The sequence below is a fragment of the Mesoplodon mirus genome (genome assembly GCF_964341445.2).
Source record: "Mesoplodon mirus genome assembly, chromosome: 2".
NCBI classification, from domain to species: Eukaryota; Metazoa; Chordata; class Mammalia; order Artiodactyla; family Ziphiidae; genus Mesoplodon; species Mesoplodon mirus.
In genome coordinates, this window is record NC_138977.1 from 125096989 (window position 1) to 125121047 (window position 24059).

General features: G+C 42.9%; 1 protein-coding gene across 5 annotated transcripts in view; it reads left to right on the top strand.

The window, feature by feature from the left end:
* The window catches only part of ADD1 (adducin 1), a 74412-nt gene that overhangs the window by 17623 nt on the left and 32730 nt on the right, over positions 1 to 24059 (top strand). For 4 of the 5 annotated variants that reach the window (XM_082609658.1, XM_082609662.1, XM_082609660.1 and 1 more), the window contains exons 2-3: positions 15754 to 15968; positions 18993 to 19155. In XM_082609658.1, coding sequence (XP_082465784.1) covers positions 15774 to 15968; positions 18993 to 19155 — 358 coding nt within the window. In that variant the 5' untranslated portion in view covers positions 15754 to 15773. Of the gene's footprint in view, positions 1 to 15753; positions 15969 to 18992; positions 19156 to 24059 lie in introns of those variants that run through there. The other variant, XM_082609661.1, reaches the window with a different exon arrangement.

Sequence of the window (24059 nt, forward strand, 5' to 3'; positions counted from 1 at the left end):
TCTTTCCTGTATTAACCCCAGAAGGTCAGGCTGCGAGGCCAAAGCGCCAAGATTTTCCTAGACACACAGTGTACTATACTTGGGAAAGAATGAATTATTTGTTCATTTCAAAACTGGATCAAGTTCTGGTTAGACGTGATAGTATTGCTTAGCTAAGTATGAATTCAAGGTAAAAACATTCTCATCTTAGGCTAATGTTGTTAGTCCCTCCTGATGTGTTTAACTAGATTGCAGAGTGGCTTTTTTCTTCCTTATCAAATCTGCGTAGAATTTTCTGTACTCACATGTGGCTGGTCAACCTGTGCTTTCTACTTGCTCAGCTGGGTCTCTGCGGTCTCTGTGGGCCTCACTCTAGTACTGTTAAGTCTAGAATTCTCCTTTTCTTACTTCCTGACCTTTGGGAGTTATACTTGCTTGAGTCTCCAAAACCAGTCAGCTAGACACAGATACAGCTTTAGCTTTGTGTACCAACTTTGGGAATTGACGTAATTCTTGGAAACATAATACCCAGGTAACTCAAAACACAAAACCCAGTTTGATATACAGATTGTTGGTGTGCAGTCTGGAACCTCCTTGTGAGTGGTAGACTGGGATTTGGAGTCTGTTCAGTAGCTGCTTGTACCCCCAGAGTCTCTTCAGTCGTACGTCAGTTGTGATTGAAGGAGGCAAAGGCAAAGGCTTTTCTTAGATGCCTCTGGAATCCAAACTTGGATTAGCATTGCCAGTCCAAGATGTGAGACCTGGATGTGTATTTGGTCCTTAGTGTGTATTTATTGAGGGCCTTCTGGGGGTTAGCCTTGTGGAAACAGTAGTGACTGAGACAGATGAGTCTGCTGCCCTCTAGGGGGTACAGTCCATTAGGTGAGACAGACGGTGAATTTCTGAAGGCAGTACTAATAACTAACACTTAGTGTGTGTAGTTAGTGTGTCAGACACTGGTTCTAAGCATTTTACATTCATTAACTGTTTGAGGGGGTACATTTGTTAGCTTCATTATTTCAGATGTGGAAACTGAGACCAGGGGAGTTAAGACATTTTCCCAAGCTTACAGAGCCAGTAAATGGGTGAGCTGGAATTTGAGCTCAAACATTCTGGCTCCAGAGTCTGTGCTCTGAAAGTAGGGATAAATCCTTGAAGGGAAAGAAAACCCAGGGTGATTTGAGAGAGCTGGGAGTGGGGGCTACTCTAAATAGGGGAGTAAGGGAAACTAATCTCAAAGTTTGGTGTCAAAATTTGGAGGTGAAATTTGACCTGAAACTTGACCGAGTAGTGCACTCAGAGTAGCTGGAATAAGTTTGTTCTGGGCAGAGAGAACGGTCTAAAGGTTCTGAGGCAGGAAGGAGCTGGGTGTTTGCAGACGGAAGGAAGGCTAGTGTATCTGGGACAACAAGGCAGAAAGATGGCTGGAGGCCAAACTGGGAAGGTCCCTGCTGGCTGTGATCAAGATTTCAGATTTTACTCTGGGGACTACGGGAAGTCCTTGATAGGAATTAAGCAGGGGCAGGACCTGATTTGATTACTTTTTTTTTTTTTTTTTTGCGGTACGCGGGCCTCTCACTGTCGTGGCCTCTCCCGTTGCAGAGCACAGGCTCCGGACGCGCAGGCTCAGCGGCCATGGCTCACGGGCCCAGCCGCTCCGCGGCATGTGGGATCCTCCCAGACCGGGGCACGAATCCGCGTCCCTTGCATCGGCAGGCGGACTCTCAACCACTGCGCCACCTGGGAAGCCCTGATTACATTTTTATGCAGAATGAGTTATAAGGGTTTGAGTCCAAGCAGGGAGACTAGGCTGGGGGAAGATTAAGAGTTCTGTTTTGGACGTAAGGTATGAGTGGCACTCCTTGTATCTTTGTTTGCTTATTTACCAAAATATAACTGAAATATCTCAGTGCTTAAAGAAAATGATGATAAATGGATTTAGTTTTGTCCCCCTCTCCCACTCCCAAACAGAAGCCAGTCCTCACTCCTGGCTTGGCTCTAGCTGTCCCTCTGCTGGAGTGCCTGTCGCCCTTACCACCTGTGATGTCACCTCTGGGAGCCTTTCCTTCTTAATGTTGCCACTGACCCCCCCCCCACCCCGCGTCTTCCCAGTCCCCTTCCATGGCACTATGTGATTTACTTATATAGCACGTTTATTGCCTGGCCCCCTCTGCTAGTATATACATTTCCTGAAGGCAGAAATCTTTGTTTTGTGCATTGAGTCTCCCAAGCATCCAGATTGAAGAACAGTGCCTGGCCTGTGTTAGCTTCATGGTAGGAGCGCAGTAGGCATTTGATGACGTTATCCTTTGGCTTCTACTTCAGTTACATTTGAAAAATTATGTGGGATCTGTCGCTTTGTCTGTGGCCCAAGTGTGGATGGAGCCTTGTAGAGTTTGAATTCTCCCCTCTACCTCAGTAGTGTCATGTTTGTTGAAGTGGCGCCATTTTGATTAAGTAAAAACTAATATATGCAATTTGAGGCATGATTTTCCTTTGTCTCAATTTGTTTTTGGCCATTTTTTTTCATATGGTTTAAGACTTTCATAATTTTCCCCTTCAAATATCATTTGGAATTTTTAAAGGCTTCAGAAGTTATTTCGATACTAACATAGGAAATGTGTATGGTGGTAGTGATAATGAGAAATAAATTATATATACTAGAAAATATGTTTTAATATATATATATATTTTTTTTTTTTTGCTGTACGCGGGCCTCTCACTGTTGTGGCCTCTCCCGTTGCGGAGCACAGGCTCCGGACGCACAGGCTTAGCGGCCATGGCTCACGGGCCCAGCCGCTCCGCGGCATATGGGATCCTCCCAGACCGGGGCACGAACCCGTATCCCCTGCATCGGCAGGCGGACTCTCAACCACTGCGCCACCAGGGAGGCCCCTATTTTTGAAACCAGTTGCAGTTGTGACAGAGATCAGAAATTTTTAATTATTTGTCACCAACCATAAAAATCATGTGAGCAAGAAGCAATTTGGTGTTGTGGAATGTCCATAAGCCTGGCCAGGACACTTTGGCCCTAGCCTTGCCCAGTAATCATAGCCACCCTTTAATGTGTGTCCACTGTCTACCAGACACTCTGCTGAATGCTCTCCAAATGGCATTTCTGATTCTTAAGATATCCCTCAAGGTTGCCATGACAACACCCATTCATAGGTGAGGAGACTGCGGTCCAGAGAGAAGTTAAACAACTTCAGAAGTTCAGGATCACAGTAGTAAGCAGCTCAGTGGACATCAGACTTGGCCTCAGCCTGACTACAGACACACCAGGCTGCTGCTTTCTGCCCGTGATGCCCTGTGTGCCCAGGGCCGTCTTCTCCCTTCTCCGAACCTCAGTTTTCCTAATTTTATTTAATTAAATTTATTTATTTATTTATTTATTTATTTATGGCTGCACCACGCGGCATGTGGGATCCTAGTTCCCTGACCAAGGATCGAACCCCCCCGCCCCCTGCATTGGAAGCGCGGAGTCTTACCCACTGGACTGCCAGGGAAGTCCCATCAGTTTTCCTACCTTTCAAATGAAGGGGTTAGATTTAAACTACGATGGAGATGTTTACAGCACTGACTCAGAAGGGCTCTAAGGGTCCTCATGGCTGCTCTGCTGCTGGCAGCTCTTCAGTTCATCACACTTTTATCGAGCACCTCCTGTGCACCAGACAGCAGTGTAAGATGCTTAGACGACGAAGGGCAGAAAACCTGGTCTGCCTCTTGGAATTAGCAGGATGGTGTGTTCCCCTAATAGCTTCAGACTTTGAGACCAGTGTGCCAAGTGCCCTGTTCTTCAGCAGTAAACCTTGCCTGTCATACCCTCACGTGCGAAGGGAAGTGCATCAAATCCCCTTGATTCCTTATAGGATGAAGTGCTCTGTTGTGCTTAGAGGCCAGGAACTCCACTGCTTTTTGTAAGATGGAAGTGTGTAGCGGCTGCATAGTGAAGCCGGTACTGATTTAAGGAAATATTCAGCCGTAAGTGCTTCTGATACGAACCGAATCATTTTGGAGGACTGACTATGAGGGGCTCATTAACCCTATACATTCTTAACTCAACTTGAGAGTTTGGTTAACTTACTCTTTCTACCTTAGGGTAAAACAGTCTCTTAGAGCCTACATTTTCTCACCTGTAAAATCAGGATAGGGCCACTCTAGTAAAGTACTTAACAGAATATATATTAAACTTTAAACAAATGTTCGATGTCATCATGCTGCTGGAAATACAAGGTACTGTGTACTCTGTTCATTTATACCTTCAAGGATGCTTATGATTTTATTTATGTTCTTAATGGTGTTTTATTTTTAAATTTTTCTTTTTTTTATAAATTTAACTTTTAAAAAGTATATATGAACAGTAAAGACTCTCCTGGCCATCTCTGTCCTCCATTCACCCAGATCCCATTCCTTACAAGTATAAACCACCATTTTAAGTTTCTTGTACATTCTTCCTACATTTCTTTATGCAAATACAAGCAAATATGAGTGTTTTTCTTTTCTTTTTTTTTTTTTACGAACCCACGTCCCCTGCATCGGCAGGCGGACCCTCAACCACTGCACCACCAGGGAAGCTCATGAGTATTTTTCTTATCCCTCCTTTCCCCACCAAGAGGTACTGTAAATACATCGTTCTCTGTATCTTGCTTTTTTTCACTTGATAGTATGTCCTTATTTTTGTGAAAATGAGACCATCTAAGAATTTGTGTGCTCATAATTATTTCATAGCATAAAGGGTTTTCAGTCTCCATCAGCTGACCTGATCACTTTTCAGAGAAATTTACCTTTGGCAGATTTTTACTTAGACTAATTATTGTGATGTCATTTCATTTTATTATTTATTTATTTATTTTTGGCTGCATTGGGTCTTCATTGCTGCATGCAAGCTTTTCTCTAGTGGCGAGCGGGGGATACTCTTCGTTGTGGCGTGCGGGTGCTACTCTTCATTGTGGCGCGCGGGCTTCTCATTGCGGTGGTTTCTCTTGTTGCGGAGCATAGGCTCTAGGCGTGCGGGCAGTAGTTGTGGCACGCAGGCTCATTAGTTGTGGGTCGCGGGCTCTAGAGTGCGGGCTCAGTAGTAGTGGCTCGCAGGCTCTAGAGCTCAGGCTCAGTAGTTGTGGCTCGTGGGCTCTAGAGCGCAGGCTCAGTAGTTGTGGGTCGCGGGCTCTAGAGCGCAGGCTCAGTATTTGTGGCTCGCGGGCTCTAGAGCGCAGGCTCAGTAGTTGTGGCTCGTGGCCTCTAGAGCGCAGGCTCAGTAGTTGTGGTGCACGGGCTTAGTTGCTCCGCAGCATGTGGAATCTTCCTGGACCAGGGCTCGAACCTGTGTTCCCTGCATTGGCAGGCAGATTCTTAACCACTGCGCCGCCAGGGAAGTCTGTTTTTGTGGTGTTTTAATCTTCCTTACTTACATCCCTGCCAAGCTTTCCCCGCTTCCTCCTTCCCAGAAAAATAAGCAAAAATCCAACTCAAACCTTTACGTTGTAAGCACCCTCATGGAATGAAATTCAGGAAAAGTTTTGTTTCAATAAAACCGTAAATTTTGGGCTTCCCTGGTGGCGCAGTGGTTGAGAGTCCGCCTGCCGATGCAGGGGACGCGGGTTTGTGCCCCGGTCTAGGAGGATCCCACATGCCGCGGAGCGGCTGGGCCCGTGAGCCGTGGCTGCTGAGCCTGCACGTCCAGAGTCTGTGCTCCGCAACGGGAGAGGCCACAACAGTGAGAGGCCCGTGTACCGCAAAAAAACAAACAACCAAAAAAAACCCCGTAAATTTTGAAAGTCTTCATTACTTCAGCAAAAGTGTAGTTAAAAAAATAAAAATAGTAAAGTAATTGAAGGACAGTAACAGTATCATGAAGGATCTAAAATAGAGAAAGTGGTTGATGCTGTCAGAGGATAAAGTTGAATTCGACTTTTTTTCCGCATGTAGTTGTTCTGGGCATGGGTAACTCAATATGTGCATCAGTATAGTAACTGTAGTGGAGACCGTCCTGTGGTGTGGTGGTTATTTGTTAAATTGTGAGACACATACATAAAATTACTTCTCCCAGATTCCTCTCCTGAAATCTGAATTGTAGTTTCCTTTGTGGAATTTCTTCTTGAAAGCACTTAAGAGTATACTGATTAATATTTGCTCACATGCTATCTGAGAGTAGTGGATGTTACTTCAGATATATTTTTTTTGAATGAAAGCAGAATTTTGTGAAATTAGTAATGGAGAATGATTGTTTATTCCTTTCCACCATTCACCCACTTACCCGATGTTTACTGAGGCCTGTTAATGTGCTAATTTTGGAGAGATGGTGCTGAGTTAGACAGTAGACCCCGGTGTGCTACCTGCTCTCAGCCAGTATCCACATTTTGACTTCCTGTGTGGCAGTTGATGGATGAGCGTGGCGTTTGGAGTAGGCGGTCTTGGGTTCAGGTCCTGATTTGGCCTTTTATTTATCTTGTGGCCTCAGGAACTTGAAACTCAGAGTGAGCTCTTCCCTCTGCAGGTTGGGAACTCGCAGGGTTGTTTGAGTGAGCAAGTCTGTGTGGAAGCGTGTACTCTACAGTGGCCTATGGCACCGTCCTCATAAAATTCACGCGTTGGTCACTCTTCTGATCCTTTGCATTTTCTGGTTGCATTCTCCTCAGCTGGATTTGGGGAATATTTGGTTTGGAGTTTGTGAGTCATGCAGATGATGACTATGCCTCTATCCTGTTTTATCATTTTTTCCCTAAGGTGCTTTCAGATACATTGTCTCATTTAATCATTAGGTTAGGAAAATATTTTTACTTTATAGATGAGGACTTCGTAAGTGATGACATTATACAGTGGAACAGTGGGACTAACCACTGATACCCATAGCCCAAGGGCCTGTCCACTACCCAGTACTGACCCTTGGGCTGGAGAATCCTCTCGTCAGCACAGGAAGACCATTTGGTGAGAAGCAATTAAGAGTGCAGTCTCGGGCTTCCCTGGTGGCGCAGTGGTTGAGAGTCTGCCTGCTGATGCAGGGGACACGGGTTCGTGCCCTGGTCCGGGAGGATCCCACGTGCCGCAGAGCAGCTGGGCCCATGAGCCATGCATGGCCCCTGAACCTGCGCGTCTGGAGCCTGTGCTCCACAATGGGAGAGGCCACTACAGTGAGAGGCCCGCGTACCGCAAAAAAATAAAAATAAAAAAATTTAAAAAAAGAGTGCAGTCTCTAAACCATAGTGTTTTTTTTAAAAATAATTTTTATTGGAGTGTAGTTGCTTTACAATGTTGTGTTAGTTTCTGCTGTACAGCAAAGTGAATCAACTATATGTATACATATATCCCCTCTTTTTTGGATTTCCTTCCCATTTAGGTCACCACAGAGCACTGAGTAGAGTTCCCTGTGTCTAAACCATAGTCTTAATTTCAGATTCTTGCTTCTCCACTATGGCTGTGTAATCTTAAGCAAGTAACTGGAATCTCTGTAATAATACACCAGAAGATTGGTTAAGTGCTATAGTAAAAGAAAAACAACAGCTGCTATATAACCATATAAAAACGTAATAAAATGTGGAAGATTTAGGCTGGGAATCTGTTAACAAATCATTCATCCTAAAGGAGAGAGGAAGCAAGAGGACCCACCCATATAATTCCTCAATGAAAGGAGCATAAGAGCAGGTGGCAAGGCTAGGAAGCACTGCTTTGATTCAATTTTACCTTCTTTTTTCTTTCTTTCTTTTCTAATTTGAGCTTCCTGGACATATGATGGTGAGAGGCAGTGTGTGGCAGAGTTAAGAGCAGGTGCTCTGGAGCTGGGCAGCCTGGGTTCAGATCCTAGCAACCCCACTACAGGCTCTTAACTGCATTGTGCCTCAGTTTCCTTATCTTTTGGAAAAATGAGTTAATACATGTAAAAGATGAGCTTTAGATAAGTAATTATCACTTAGTAAGCAGTGCTTATCTTAAAGGGAACTTTTGAGCAGTTTCATCTGCAAGAGAACATCTGGAGACACAGGAATAGAAATGATCCGATCAGAGTGATTAAAGGCTTTTACTGAGCTGTGAGTCCTGAGCAGGGCACACTCAGCTTGAAGCTGTGAAGAGGAGTCTTAAACATAAGGTAGGTGTTTGTCCTTTAGGGGAACTGGAGAACTAGGCTAGTAATGTTGGCAATGAGGGTTGTAACTCATGGTTGTATTCTGTTTTATTTGGGAGAGGGCTCAGTGTTGGGCTCCTTTGTCAGATTTAGAGACTCAACTTTCATTGACTGGCTGGGCACCCCTTCCACAATTGAAGGTTTCTGAGAATTTGTAATGGATTTCTGGCGGGGGCTTCCTTGTCTCTTCCACTTTCCTACCTGAGGCGCTGGACGGGGTGTGGACTGTCTCTGCAGCACTGTTCCCAGCCCTTTGCCTAGGCTTGGCCATCACTGTTAGCTCTGCCAAGCTTGTAGAAAATCTTGTCGCTCTTTCCAGCAAAGGCGCCACTCTGTTTTTTAAGCTTTTTTCTGGCTTTATTGAGGTATAATTGAAAAATAAAATTGTAATATGCTTAAAGTACACAACGTGATGATTTGATATGTGTATACATTGTGAAATGATTCCCACAATCCAGTTATTTAACATATCCATCACCTCACCTAGCTGCGCTTTTTTATTTTTATTTTTTTTGGTGAGACCACTTTCTGTTTAATTAAGTGTGGCCTGATGGTGCCATTTCATTCTGGGTGCAAACCTTATGGAGCCCTCCCAGAGATGTTCATTCACCAGGTGACTGCCACCTGCCCCAAGCCAACCTGGAAGCACCTGCTTAGCTCTAAAAGCATCACTTCCCGTGAAGCTTTCCATCAGCGTCCTGGGGTAGCCCGCTCCTTCAGTGTCCCAGGGCTGCCATGACTGGGCGGCTTGAACAGCAAAAGTTTATTGTCTCAGTTCTGGAGACCAGAAGTGCAAGATCAGGGTGTCAGCAGGGCTGGTTCCTTCTGAGGCTGTGAGGGAGCCTCTGTTCCAGGCCGCTCCCCTGGCTGCTAGTTTGGTGGCAATCTTCGGTGTTCCTTGGCTTGTAGATGCTTCACCTCAGCTCATCTCTATCTTCATCTTCACATGGCCTCTCCCTGTAGTCTTGTCTGTGCCCAAATGCCCCGTTTGCATGAGGACACCAGTCATATTGGGTTAGGGGCCCACCCTACTCCAGTATGATATCATCTTAACTAATTACCTCTGCAGTGACCCTATTTCCAGATAAGGTCACATTCTGAGGTGCTGGGAGTTAAGGCTTTAACATGAATTTGGGGGCGTACAGTTCAACCCATAATACCCTCTCTCTGCTTTTTCTACCTCCCCCCGGACACTTGGCCTGCTGATATGTAAGTAGATTTCTCTCTTGGCACCAAGAGTATTTGATTACATTTATTTGTCTGGGGTCTTCTACTCATTTTGTAACTTTTTATCTCTGCTGCCTTGCACATGATGTGGAGAGTAGCTCTGGTGGAGATATATTAAGTACCTGGAGTTATAGAAATAGAGGAAGATACTGCAGAGGTCACCTCTTATCTTGTTTTCCTATTGACAGTACCAAAGGCTCTCTGGAGTTGACTGTGAGGTGGCCAGGGACACCAGCAGAGGCTGCCACTTCTGTTACCATATGAGCATGTTTGATACCTCCTGGTTTATTTTCCGTGGCGTGATAGCTCAATATCACCTGGCAGTCTTTATGCTCTCTGAGATGGTTTGAAGAACATTTAGAAACGGAGAAGACCCTCTAGGTCTTCAGCATTCGCCTGACCCAGAGAATTTTGTTAACGGCCACCTTCTTGTTTTCAGCTTTTGGTTTGAGTGTTCTGTTTTTAGGGATTCAAAAGTAAATCATGTGAATGGTTGGAATAGTTAGCAGAATGTCTGTGCCAGAAGGGAGATGCCAAGAAATAATTGAATCTGCTCCCAAAGCTTTAGAATTAACTCATTAGATATGTTAGAGAAACAGAAATTTGTCTGGTTTCTGATCTGGGGTTTAGTTACATGTTAGTGAGGGTGCATTGTCCTGGGACTGGAATACCTTTGCTAAGAAAGAATATTCCAGGGCATACTTTTTGTTATTTCCAGAATAAATAACATTCTAGGCAGAGTGGTATTTTCTGTGGTGTTAGTAAAAAGGAGAGGTTAATCTTAAAATATACTTTCATCCCAATATCAGTCATATCTGTCTGAAAGAACATGCTGAAATTTGTTCATCTGAAGGCAGACAGAGACCAGCTTATGAAAGGTCTGGAGGCACTTTATTCTATGAGCAAGGAAAATTATGGAGCATTTCAGACCCATACGAAATAGAATAGTATAATGAACCCTGCTTTATCCTTTATCCAGCTTCAGCAGTTATTAACTCATGACCAGTCTTGTTTATTTTGTGTAACCCTTACTCTCCCTCGACCCCATATAAGTTTTAGGCAAATTCCAGATGTCATATTATTTCATCCATAAATATTTCTGTATGTATCTAATATAACCATAATAATATCACACCTAAAATTTTTAACAGTAGTTCCTTAATGCCATCCAAGTCCAGTTGGTGTTCAAATTTCTAATTGTCTCGAATATCATTTTTAGATTTTTATTTTACAGTTTACTTGAATCAGGATCTGGCAGAGATCCTCCTATTACCTGTTGGGTTTTAAGCAGGGGAATGAATGACATGATCTGACTTATATTTTGAAACTCTCTCTGGCCTCACTGTGAAAAATGGATCGGTGTGGGGGTTGCTAGGAGACTGGAAGTGGAGAAACTAATTAGGAGGGCTACTGTGTGTCCAGGAGGTGAGTGGTAATTATCTAGATTAGAGTGATGGGGTGGAGATGGAGAAAAGTGGGTGAATGCGAGATGTAACCTGGGCAGGCCGAGCTTGTTTGTCATGGCTCAGCCAGACTTTTAGGTTCTGCTGGGTGTGTATGTTTGTTTATTTGAAAGTATTGTTCCCAGAGATTTCATTGATTTCAGTATCAACATTTTAAGTTTAGTGAAATCTTAACATTTTTACACAGGTTAAATTATAGCAACTTTATGGAATGTTGAGATAGAGGAACATTAATCCCTACTTCTCTTGAATACAGCTTATTTGCCATTATATCATCTTGTTTATATGTGACTACAGTGATAATATTGATAACTTTATATAATAGAATAGGAAATTTATAGTTTTTCACTTAAACATGTTATAGGCTCGTGTATTATGCTAAAGAATATTCATAGTTTCATAATACTGTATTGAGCAGATTGTGTTATAGCCATTCGTGTATTGTTGGATGTTGATCTTTTTAAATTATTTTATTTTAAAATTATTCTAAATAATGTTGCAGGAAGTTTTTTTGGCATCTGTATTTTTTCCATTTCTTTTTAAAAAATCTGGATTAAGTAATGACTTCTTTGTAGAGATCTTCCTAGAAAAATTTGCTGTCTTAACACACACTTAAAAACAACATCAGTGAAACCTGAAGCCGTAATTGACAAAAACCAAGTACAGGCTTTTTTTTTTTTTTAAGAGTGTCTCTCTCTCTCTCTGTGTCTTTATTTATTTGGTTGCGCTGGGTCTCTTAGTTGCGGCAGGCAGGTTCCTTAGTTGTGGCACACGGGCTCCTTAGTTGTTGCATGCAAACTCTTAGTTGTGGCATGCATGTGGGATCTAGTTCCCTGGGCAGGGATCGAACCTGGGCCCCCTGCATTGGGAGGGCAGAGCCCTAGCCACTGCGCCACCAAGGAAGTCCCCAGGTACAGGTTTTATATGTTAAAAGTTGGAATTATGTTTATTCTTGGTCATTGGGCTCAGAATATGTATACTTTGATTTAAGTTTATAGACTTCCTTATTGAAGGAAGACCACATGCATATCTGGTCTTCAGTCTTTATCTTCTTCCATTCATATGGCAATTTGTAATAAAATGAGAGCAATCTCTGCCTTATCATCAGCATGTTGGTTTTACAAAGATTCTTTTCTTTCAGTCAGCTCTGGGAACCAGGAAGCAGCTATAGTTGCCTCTAAAATGTTCCCCTGTGTCCTTATTTACTGATGAAAATAGCTTAAAATTAGGACTCATTTGATAATAGAAAACTCATAATACTGTATATCCTTTTGTCTTTTTTTTTTTTTTTTTAATTTTTGGCCGCACCGCATGGCATGCGGGTCCCCAACCAGGAATCGAACCTGAGCCCCCTGCAGTGGAAGAGTGGAGTCTTAACCACTGGGCCGTCAGGGAGTCCCTTTTTTGTTTTTCTGAAATGCTGAAGTGGAACTTTTTTTTTTTTTTTTTTTTTTAATTTATTTAATTTATTTATTTTTGGCTGCACTGTGTCTTCGTGGCTGCACAGGCTTTTTCTAGTTGCGGCAAGTGGGGACTACTCTTGGTTGCAGTGCGTGGGCTTCTCATTGTGGTGGCTTCTCTTGTTGCGGAGCATGGGCTTTAGGCGTGAGGGCTTCAGTAGTTGTGGCACGCGGGCTCAGTAGCTGTGGCTCGTGGGCTCTAGAGCACAGGCTCAGTAGTTGTGGCGCACGGGCTTAGTTGCTCCACGGCATGTGGGATCTTCCCGGACCAGGGCTCGAACCCGTGTTTCCTGCATTGGCAGGCGGATTCTTAACCACTGCACCACCAGGGAAGCCCTGTGGAACGTTTTTATCATTGGCTCAGAATGGTCAGCTTCTTTTATATCTAATGAAGAAATGTCAGACAACCATTAATAATGTTTTGTTCTTTGGGTCCTTTTAGAACAAACTAGGTTAAAGTAAACAGATGACACTAAACATTTTAAAGGATATTTTCAGAGAAGGGTAAGTTTTAAAGACTACGTTTTAGGTCATTGGTTCACTTATTCTGTTTTATTGCCTTTTAGTCACTGATTGTTTTCATACTTTGTCTTTAAGTCCTTGAAATAGTGTCACTTCAAGTATGCTCTTACTTCTATCATATCTTTAGATTTCAGAAAAGCAATATCCAAATCGATCTTTTTCTTTAAAAAAATGTTCAACTGATTCTTTGGCTGTTGGTACCACAAAATATATATTTTTAACAAACTATTCTTTAAAGCCTTACTATTCAAATTTCTGTCTGAGTCCAGTGGCATTGGTATCATTTGGGAGCTCATGAGACATGCAGGATCTCAGGCCCCATCTCAGACCTACTGGATATGAATTTGTATCTTAACATGATTCTTAGGCGATTCATATGCACATTAAAAAGCTAGTAATGCCAGCCCCAGATTCCTGGATGGATCCTCCTGTTCAAGGCATCTATGCCCTCAATTCCATCCCTTCCCATCGCTTTGGGAACAATGTTTCCTCTCACTGTCACCATCATCATCATTTACAACATTGCTTAGAGGTTAAGAACAGGAGTTCTGCATCCAGGAGGGCTGCATTAGAATCCCAGCCATGTTAACTTCCTAGCTGGGTGACCTAAGTTCCCTTATCTGTAAAGTGAGGAAAACAATAGTATATTGACAAATAGGGGAGGTGAGAGGATCAAATACAGGTAAAGAACAAAGTCTAGCGTACAATTCTGGCTGCTTTCATTCTCCTTCCCCTTATCACAAACATTATTTTAGATATCTATTGCAGCATAACAAACCATTCCAGGACTTTGCAGCTTAAAATAATTATTTTATTATTCATATTTCATGATTTTGTGGGTCAGGAATTTAGGCAAGGCTCAACTGGGCAGTTCTGTTTTATGTGGCATCTACTGAGGTCACTTGATGACTTTCAAGTTTTTTAATTGTTTTAATTAAGTTGTATATTCTGGATGTGAATCTTTTCTCAGATATATGATTTTTAAGTTTTTTTCCATTTTATGGGTTGTCTTTTCACTTTTTTATGTATCCTTTGAAGCACAAATGTTTTTAATTTTTAGGAAGTCCAGTTTATCTTTTTTCTTTTGTTGCTGTCCTTTTGGTGTCATATAAGACTTTGCCTAAACCAGGGTCTCTTAGATTCACTCCTTTACTTTCTTGTAAGTATTCTATAGTTTTTTTTTTTTTTTTGCGATACGCGGGCCTCTCACTGCTGTGGCCTCTCCCATTGTGGAGCACAGGCTCCGGACGCGCAGGTCCAGCGGCCATGGCTCACGGGCCCAGCCGCTCCGCGGCATGTGGGATCCTCCTGGACCGGGGCACGAACCCGCGTCCCCTGCATCGGCAGGCGGACTCTCAACCACTGCGCCACCAGGGAAGCCCAGTATTCTATAGTTTTTGCTGTTACATTTAGGTCTGTGTTCCGTTTGGACTGAATTTTTGTGCACAGTGTAAGAAGGAGCACCATTTACTTTTTTAGTTGCTAATTTAATCACCTCTCTTAAATCCCTACGTTGCTTATCCTCTGTGGCTTGAGGAACTGTTGTTCACTCACTCGCCATTAAAACTCTCTGCCTGTGGCTTCTGAGACTATTTCTCATCTTGTGTCTTTATCTTTTCCTTCTTGTTCTTAATTTATTCAAGACTTTTTAGTTACGTACCAGCTATATGGCAAAAACTGTTCTGGGTGCTGGTTCTGCTCCCTCTTCTCAACTTACATTCTTCTGCTGGCCAGTTTCCTCTCCTCTCCTGACCCCACCTCTGTGCTGATGACTTCCAGATCAGCACCTCTGCCTTCCTCAGTGAGTCTGTCTCCACTTCTGGACTGTGAGTCCAGCTTCCGCAAAGTGAGGACTACATCTGATTAATTTTGTGCCCAGCACAGTGACTGGACGTAAAAGATGCTCAGTAAACATTGCATATATATATTGTTAAAGCTGTCATTCAGTGGGTTATAAAAGCAGAATGAACTATTTGTATGATTAGTAAAGGTGCTATTTAGAGATTTATAGTTAAAAGATGAATATAATTTAGTGTGTTCAAACAGCATTTCAAATAAAAGATTGGGATTAAAAAGAGTGTAAAGTGGGACTTCCCTGGTGGTCCAGTGGTTAAGACTCTGAGCTCCCCAGGCAGGGGACCTGGGTTCAATCCCTGGTCAGAGAACTAGATCCTGCGTGCCACAACTAAAAGATCCCCCATGCCACAACTAAAAGATTCCCCCATGCTGCAACTAAAGATCCCGCACCCCGCAGCAAAGATGCCGCATGTTGTAACCAAGACCTGGCGCAGCCAAATAAATAAATAAAGTATTAAAAAAAAAAAAAAGTAAAGTAAGTAGCCATATTAGCAGACGTTTAAATTTGAGCCATTTGGGCATCTTTTCAGGTTATTCACAAACTCAAGGACATGCTGACATTTTCAGAGCCTACTATTATTGTTCTTTGAACCAAGAAGGTGATGTTGATGAAGAGCATTTCCCATTTGCATGAATACAGATGTGTGAGCGGCTTCTCTCCTTTGACCTGTGTGGTAAATCCTTTGCAGAGTTGCCACCAGTACTTTTTGGGGACAATATCATGAATCAAATTTCTCCAGAAATGAACTGTGCTGCTTTTAGAAGATCCTGTCTGTTTGGGACAATATGTTGACTTCAAACTATCTTGTGGTCAAAATTTTCATATCTAATTATATTTTTTCAGTTTGTCAGAGGATATACTAGCTTTGTTAGATTGTTTTCCTGTTGTCTGCTGAAGAACAGTGGCAAGGACAAAAACTGCCCTTGGTTGGTGGAAAGGTGGGCGATGGCTGATCAGCCACGTGCCTCAGAAGCCACAAAGAAGCATCACACGTCATGGCTCTGACTGGTCAGTCAGTCAGGGCATCCTCATGCTGGAGATTGTATTTATCAGGCTGATGTTCTCATTATGAAATGCTACTGGACATGGATTCAAAAACAATACTGTCTTTTGTTTTTGATTCTGTAGGAACCTGGAAAGATTGTACAATGAATGGTGATACTCGGGCTGCAGTGGTGACCTCACCACCCCCGACCACAGCCCCTCACAAAGAGAGGTATTTCGACAGAGTGGATGAGAACAATCCAGAATACTTGCGGGAGAGGAACATGGCACCAGACCTTCGCCAGGACTTCAATATGATGGAGCAAAAAAAGAGGGTGTCCATGATTCTGCAAAGCCCCGTAAGAGAAGCTTTGTCTCTGACCAAGTGTCCTCTTCCTTCTCCCACTACTTCAGCTCTTATGCTCTGTTGTATGTGTCATAGTCCGTTTACCTTAACACAGGAAATCAGTGCCTTGTATATATATGTGCATGGCTGTTAAAGAGTTCAGTTTAGTTCAAGTTATCAGGCACACAAATGAAAAATCTTCAGTATCATAAAGGATAGGAGGTGTTCATTTCTCCTTTTCACTCTCACTGCTTCGCCAGAGAGTCTTTATATATTACGACCATTTAAAAATTACTCTTTCCTCCAAAACACCTAGCTTGGTGCTGAGCACTTAGTAGGTCTCAGCAACACCTGATTGTTGATTGATTTTACCTTTAGTTATGGTTGGCATTTGAACCACAGTCATGCCCAAACGTCTTCTGTTTGCATCTTTAGGTAAAGTAGTGCTGTTTTCATAGTTTTTTCATGTTGATGCTGCTGCCTTTGTGTGTGCTTCATTCTTTTTATCCTTTTAATCTGTTCTTGTTTTATTTTCTTAATATTTTGGGGTGTCCCTTGGCAGATAATTCATTTGAGTTATTTTTTTAAATGTTGATCATCTCTGTCTGCAAGGAACTGGGTACTTAGCATACAAAGCTTATTTGTTTGGTTGTTATTATTATTCATATATTATTCCTCAATAATATAACTTACAGTAAAGTACACAAATCTTAAGTATATGGCTTGATGAATTTTGACATATGTATAACACCTGTGTAAACGCCCAGATCAAGTCTCAGACTTTACATTCTAGTTGAAGGAGATAACCAAGAAGCAACAAATAGAAGCACAGTGCAGGAAACATCTGGATGATTAGATTGAGTTTGACTGGGTAGAACAAACCTCTCTGAGTGAGGAAGATTTGACCTGAACTCTGAACAGGAAGGAGCCGGCCATGCAGGGATTGGGGAGAAGCAGACATGAAACTCCCAGGACGGGAATGAGCTTGAAGAGTCCAAGGGCAGCCAGTGTGGTCTGGGCATAGGAAGCGGGAGTGCGGGGTGCATGAGATTGGAGAGGGAGGAGGGGGCAGTTGCCTCAGAGGCTGTGTCAGCCAGGCTCAGGGTACGGTGCAGATGGGAACGGCACGCTTCAGTCTTTGAGTAACTCATTCTGGGTTGGTATACAGAGAGCACCGTAGAGGGCAAGAGAGTAAGCTGTCTTCCAAGCAAGAGGTAGTGGTAGCTTGGGCCAGAGTGGTGGTGGTAGAGGTGGAGAGGTAAACTCATTTGTGTTCTGTTTTGAAGGTGGAATAAATAGGACTTGCTGATGGATGGGGAGGAAGAGGTGAGAGGTAAAAAAAAAAGAATCAGGATAACATCTAGACTTGGATTGAGCAGTTTTCCTGTGTAAAAGCAACAAGAAACCAAGTGAAAATCACTAAGGATAGAGTGAAGAAGCTAGACTTTCAGTACTGAGTATGTGCCAGGCACTGTGCTGGGGGCACTGGGGATGCCATGTCCCTACCCACAGGGGTCAAGAACACAGCATCAAAATGTTACTGACCCACATGCACTGTGGGGTCTGGGAACAGAGAAAGGACCCTAGAGGAAAGACTGGTAAGGCCTGGGCTTTACTGAGTAGAATGTACCCGGTGTTGGTTTTTTGGTTTTAGGAGCGTGGATCGTTCAACTGCAGTAAGGAGTGGGAAGGCCCACCCTGTGTGTACAGATGCTGACAGTTGGGAGATGTGAGAGGGAACCTGTGGAAGTTTCCTTCAAACTGATTCTCTGTTCTCAGTGGAATAACAGGTGGAGGCATCTGCTTAGAATGGGCACAGGGAGTGGTGTGGAGAAGGCATGAGGAGCAGGCGAGGGCATGGGCAAGAAAAGTCAAGAATGACCCCTGGGTTAATGTCAAGGGTGCACTCAGGTCAGTGGTCATGGATTTACAGTGAGACAGTGCGGTACGGTCTTCGTTTTTGTCCCCCAGCCACTTTCAGCAGCGTGAATAGAAAGGGTGTGAAGAGTTGAACGTAACCTGAGGTTGGGATTTTGCCAGATGAAATGGAAGAGAGTTGAAGTTGTAAGCAAGGGAATGGCTATAGTTTTAAACCAAGGGCCTAAGCTGAGTGAGAGAGGTCAGGACAGGGAAGGTACGGGATGGTGATAAGGTCTTAGGATCAAGATGGGGTTGAAGAGAGGGTGAGCTGGACACTAGGAGAGGGTGTTTGGAGAGCACGTGCTTGGCTCCGAGACTGAAGAGGGGCCCAGTTACTAGAAATGAGCAGGTCTCTAGGGCATGACCATGGAAATAGGAGGCTGGGGTGAATTTGGATGACACAGTCGTCGGAGGAGAGGCGATCAGGGAGCTGAGAGGGGAGGGTGTGGATATTTAACCATCCAGAGTTAGGACCAAGCAAGCAGGCAAGGTCATTGGCTGGTGACTGCTGGTTGAGGAAAGAGACTGGGGTCCAGATGGGTGGCTCCAGGCTTCACTCACTGGTAGTTGCTAAGCACAGCTCCACACTGTACATATAGGTCATCTGGAATGCTGTTGATACAGAGGGTCCTTTGTACTGTGGATTTTTTCTTTTTGTGTTTTCCTTACTAAGTTTTAAGTTCCTGATGGCAAAGCCGTTTTCTTCCTATGTGTCCTCAGTGCCTAGAACAGTATCAGGTGTTGTAAGGTGACTCAGGGTATTTAATCAGTCCCCTACTGTTTAAAATGTAGACTGTTACCTGTTGTCCTTTTTATTGGTAATGCTGGAATGAGCATCCTTATGATAAGTCTTTGAGCACATCTGTGATTAGTTCCTTAGAAAAGATTCCTAGGAATAGGATGCCTGTTCAAATTTTTAAGCTTTTATCTTGTTAAATTACTGTCCAGAAAGAATGTACTTATTTATGCTCCAGGTAGTGATATATGAGAATATCCATTTGCCTTTCCAGCACTGGATGAAAACAAACCGAAAATTGGTCTATGCGATAGTTACCCCTGCCTTCCCAAGGAACAGAAAAGAAACGATATCTCATTGTTTTAATTTGCCTTTTATTAGGCTTTCTGTGAAGAATTGGAATCAATGATACAGGAACAATTTAAGAAGGGGAAGAATCCCACAGGCCTATTGGCTTTACAGCAGATTGCAGATTTTATGACCACGAATGTACCGAATGTCTACCCGGCAGCTCCGCAAGGAGGGATGGCTGCCTTAAACATGAGTGAGTAGTTCCTGACTTGGTATACATTCTGTCATTTTCCGGGTAAAATTTCCTAACATTTTCCAATGTGAAATAGATGAGCACACACTATGTAATACATAGAATTGAGGTTTTTTTTTTAAATTGAGTTTTAATTGTAGTAAAAGATAGGCCTAAAAATGTCTTGACTATAGAGGGCTCCTTTTTTATGAGCCAGTGAGACTGTTATTTCTCAGGCAGGTAACTTTTTATGTGGCTTCTCAGACCCTTTATGAATTAAAAAAAAAACTAATCAGAAAAAATGCTTGGGGAGTAGCACATTGATTTTGCCTGAACTTATTTCAGTCAAGCCAACATTTCTTTTTTTTTTTTAATTTATTTATTTCATTTTATTTTTTAAATTTTTGGCTGTGTTGGGTCTTCGTTGCTGCACGCGGGCTTTCTCTAGTTGTGGCGAGCTGGGGCTACTCTTGGTTGCGGTGCGTGGGCTTCTCATTGCAGTGGTTTCTCTTGTTGTGGAGCATGGCCTCTAGGTGCATGGGCTTCAGTAGTTGTGGCTCACGGTCTCTAGAGCGCAGGCTCAGTAGTTGTGGTGCATGGGCTTAGTTGCTCCGCGGCATGTGGGATCTTCCCAGACCAGGGCTCAAACCCGTGTCCCCTGCATTGGCAGGCGGATTCTTAACCACTGCGCCACCAGGGAAGCCCCAAGCCAACATTTCTTATCCACCATTCCTCACTGCTGTTTGCAAATGAATGAGAAACAGAAAAATTCCAAAAGAAAGCCAGAAGAAAAATGTTGGATGGGTGAATGTGAGCAAAGTTATTTAGCAAAGTTAGTTGTGCAGAGATAGCGCTTTGCCATGGCTGTTGAATTTGTAAACGTTAACATGACAAGGTGGAGCCCAGGGTACCTTGAGCATCAGCTAACGTGACCTACTGTGTACTGTGCCCTGGATCAATCTCTGATGTTTCTAGTTGGATAATCAGCTTCTGACTGACCAACTTAAGGTATCGGTTTGCATTAGATCACCTGCCATGTGCTATTTACCTGTCTGTTCTCTGGTATTCTTAGAAGTCGATTGACATTCGCCTGAGTGATAATATCGTTAATGTCCAGAGAGTGTTAAAAATCACATGTAATTTACTAGCTCACACTTCCATCCTGAAGTCGAATGGTAGTCACTAGGTTTTCATGTTTTCACATGGATTCTTTTTTTTTTAAATCTAAGTTTCCTTTTATTTATTTGTTTGTTTGTTTATTTATTTATTTATTTTTGGTTGCGTTGGGTCTTCGTTGCTGCACGTAGGCTTTCTCTAGTTGCGGCGAGCGGGGGCTACTCTTTGTTACGGTGCATGGGCTTCTCATTGCAGTGGCTTCCCTTGTTGCAGAGCACGGGCTCTAGGTGCGTGGGCTTCAGTAGCTGTGGCTCGTGGGCTTCAGTAGTCGTGGCTCGCGGGCTCTAGAGCGCAGGCTCAGTAGTTGTGGCGCACGGGCTTAGTTGCTCCGTGGCATGTAGGATCTTCCTGGACCAGGGCTTGAACCCGTGTCCCCTGCATTGGCAGGCAGATTCTTAACCACTGTGCCACCAGGGAAGTCCTGACATGGATTCTTAATGGATTCTAGTGATATTTATATGAATTAGATAATAAAGGACAATGTAATATATTTACTCACATATTGTTTTCTAGTCAGAGATAAAGGAAATTTTAATAGTGCCACACCAAAAAAAGAAGGAAGAAAAAAATCTAGTTTTAATTGTATCTAATAGTTTACTTCTTAAATATAAAAAAATTTAATGTGAATTTTAACTTTTGTTGTGGAATATAACGTATGTAGATGGCATAGAACAAAATGATATATAACTTATGAATGGTTTAAGGTGAACGCCTTTATAACCAGCACCCTGGTTAAGAAAGTTTTATCAGTTGCTTGCCCTCTTAAAAGGAATCACCATCTTGACTTGAATGGTATCACTGCCTTGCTCTTCCTTATAGTTTTATCACCCAAACGGTTATCCTTAAATATTATGGTTTAGTATTTGTCTTTTTTTACTTACTGTCTCTTAAGCATTTTTTTTTTTAAGAAGATGTTGGGGGTAGGAGTTTATTAATTAATTTATTTATTTTTGCTGTGTTGGGTCTTCGTTTCTGTGCGAGGGCTTTCTCTAGTTATGGCAAGCGGAGGCCACTCTTCATTGCGGTGCGCAGGCCTCTCACTATGGCGGCCTCTCTTGTTGCGGAGCACAGGCTCCAGACGCGCAGGCTCAGTAGTTGTGGCTCACGGGCCTAGTTGCTCCATGGCATGTGGGATCCTCCCAGACCAGGGCTCGAACCCATGTCCCCTGCATTAGCAGGCAGATTCTCAACCACTGTGCCACCAGCAAAGCCCTCTTAAGCATTTTTAAAGCTACAAGTTGCCCCTCCATCTCTCTTTTTCTCCTCGCACTTTAAAGGAAATGGGTTTTGTTGACCTGTAGAGTTAGCTACAGTCTTGCATTTTGCTGATGCCATCTCCATGGTGCCCATATGTTCTTTTTTCCTTTGTATTTACAGTAAATTGGTAGCTGGGTCTAGAAGCTTGGCTGTATTTGGATTTTGTTCTTTGGCAAGCTCACCTCATAGGTGGCACTGTGTTCTACCCGCCGGCGCCTAAGTCTGCTTGTTGCCGTTTGTGCTGTAGCAGCCAGCGTTGCTCAGTGCCTATATCCGTTAATTTAACAAAGGTTCCAAGACGGTGATATTTTAATTTTGTCATTCCTTCTTCTGTATTTACTAGTTAGAATATTTCTGTAAAGAGAAACTTCTCTGGGAAATGGAGCATGGCCAGAAAGGAGGCCACCTCATTCTCTGTCACTCAACACATGATTGCAGGGAGGCTGGTGCTAAACCATTCATAGATGACCTGCTTGTTGGTCAGGGTTTCATACGCAGCAGAGCAGCTTCCTTGTTGAGATCTATTGGAAGTCAGCCCTCAACCCACACGCACAAAAAGAAACTTCCTCTCAGCTCTTTTGCTTACCCCATGGTACGGTTTGTATAAAGGTAACTGTTCAAAATGAGAAGTTGGTTTCCTGTCATCTTCTAAAGTGACCAATTACTATTTCTTTAATATTATTTTGAATGCATAGATTTTTTAAAAAAATTATTTATTTGGTTGTGTCGGGTCTTAGTTGCGGCAGGCAGGCTCCTTAGTTGCAGCTCACAGGCTCCTTAGTTGAGGCTCGAGGGCTCCTGTGGCTCGCCGGCTCCTTAGTTGCGGCACATGGGCTCCATAGTTGTGGCATGCGGGCTCCTTAATTGCAGCTTTTGGGCTCCTTAGTTACGGCTCGCTGGCTTCCTTAGTTTTGTGGCATGAGAACTCTTAGTTGCAGCATGCATGTGGGATGTAGTTCCCGGACCAGGGATCAAACCTGGGCTCCCTGCATTGAGAGCACAAAGTCTTAACCACTGCGCCACCAGGGAAGTCCCTGCAGAGATTTAAATATATTTAATGTGTTTCAAAACATTGCAGTTATCCTTTTTGTTACTACTCACATTGTCCCAGAGAACCTCTCCAAGTTGACTCCTGAGCCGAGTAGTCTTTGACAGCTCCCAAGCCACCTCCCACAGGAAATGTTCTAGGCTCATCTTGTACATTTCCTGCCCCAGATCTGGAGTCAGCCATTTTTCTAAGAAACCTTGATTTCTTTTTGTGAGAAATGGAATTTTAGTCTGGGTGCTAGGAATGCTCTTTGCTACTGACTGGTTAGTTATTCTTTTTAGGCCTTTTTAGTGGATGGAGCTAGGAAATATAAATTACCTTTTGGAGATTTCCTAAGAATCTGCCTGCCAATGCAGGGGACACGGGTTCAAGCCCTGGTCTGGGAAGATCCCACATGCCTCGGAGCAGCTAAGCCTGTGCACCACAACTACTGAGCCTGCGCTCTAGAGCCCGCGAGCCACGACTACTGAAGCCCGCACAACCAGAGCCCGTGCTCCGCAACAAGAGAAGCCACCTCAGTGAGAAGCCCGCGCACTGCAACAAAGAGTTAACCCCTGCTCACTGCAACTAGAGAAAGCCCGCGCACAGCAACGAAGACCCAATGCGGCCAAAAATAAACAAATAAATAAACAAATTTATTTTCAAAAATTACCTTGTGATTTGTATACTATATTGATAAATTGGAATTGTAAGTATAACTATAAATATATTGGAATTATAATTCCAATTAAAATTCAGGTCTAAGGGGTTTTTACTTAATCTCTTCTATCTAACATTTGTTTTTCTTTCTTCTACAACAAGAATTCTGGTTCTCCAGGACACCAGGAATAACAAAACTAGAATATTACTTAATAACTCATTTGCTTTCTCTCACATGCCACACACAGTATCAATCCTACACCAATAATATGTTCTCTCTTCATGTTTTAAAATAGTTATATTCTCTGTTGTCAGAGCATATAACCATTATATGTTATGGTCTTGTTTTTACGTTCATTTTGTGTTACAATTAATAACTTAATTCTGTAATAAATATATATTTAATGCTCACCACCAGTCCTTGTATCAGTGCCCCTTTAGTCATTTTGGTTGTCTGAAGTTCCTTTTATAGTAGATTTCCCAGAAAACACTTGTGGAAAGGATTTCTGCATTCTTGCGTTGTGGCCTTTATATGTCAATGTTAATTTGGTTTAGTTAGTTTGGGTATAAAATCATTGGCTCACATTTTCCTATTTTGTGTATCTTAAATGCATAATTCATTTTCTTAGAATTTGAAGACAATCTTTCCATATAAGTTAACTTGGTTTCTTTTCCTTGTTGCTCATAAACTATTTTCCTTTTTCTTTAGAGTCCAGAAATTTTACCAGAGTATGTCTTGGTGTTCGTCTTTCTAGGCAGTTTTCTCAGATGATGTGCCCTTCCAAACCTTTTTTATTTTCAGAGT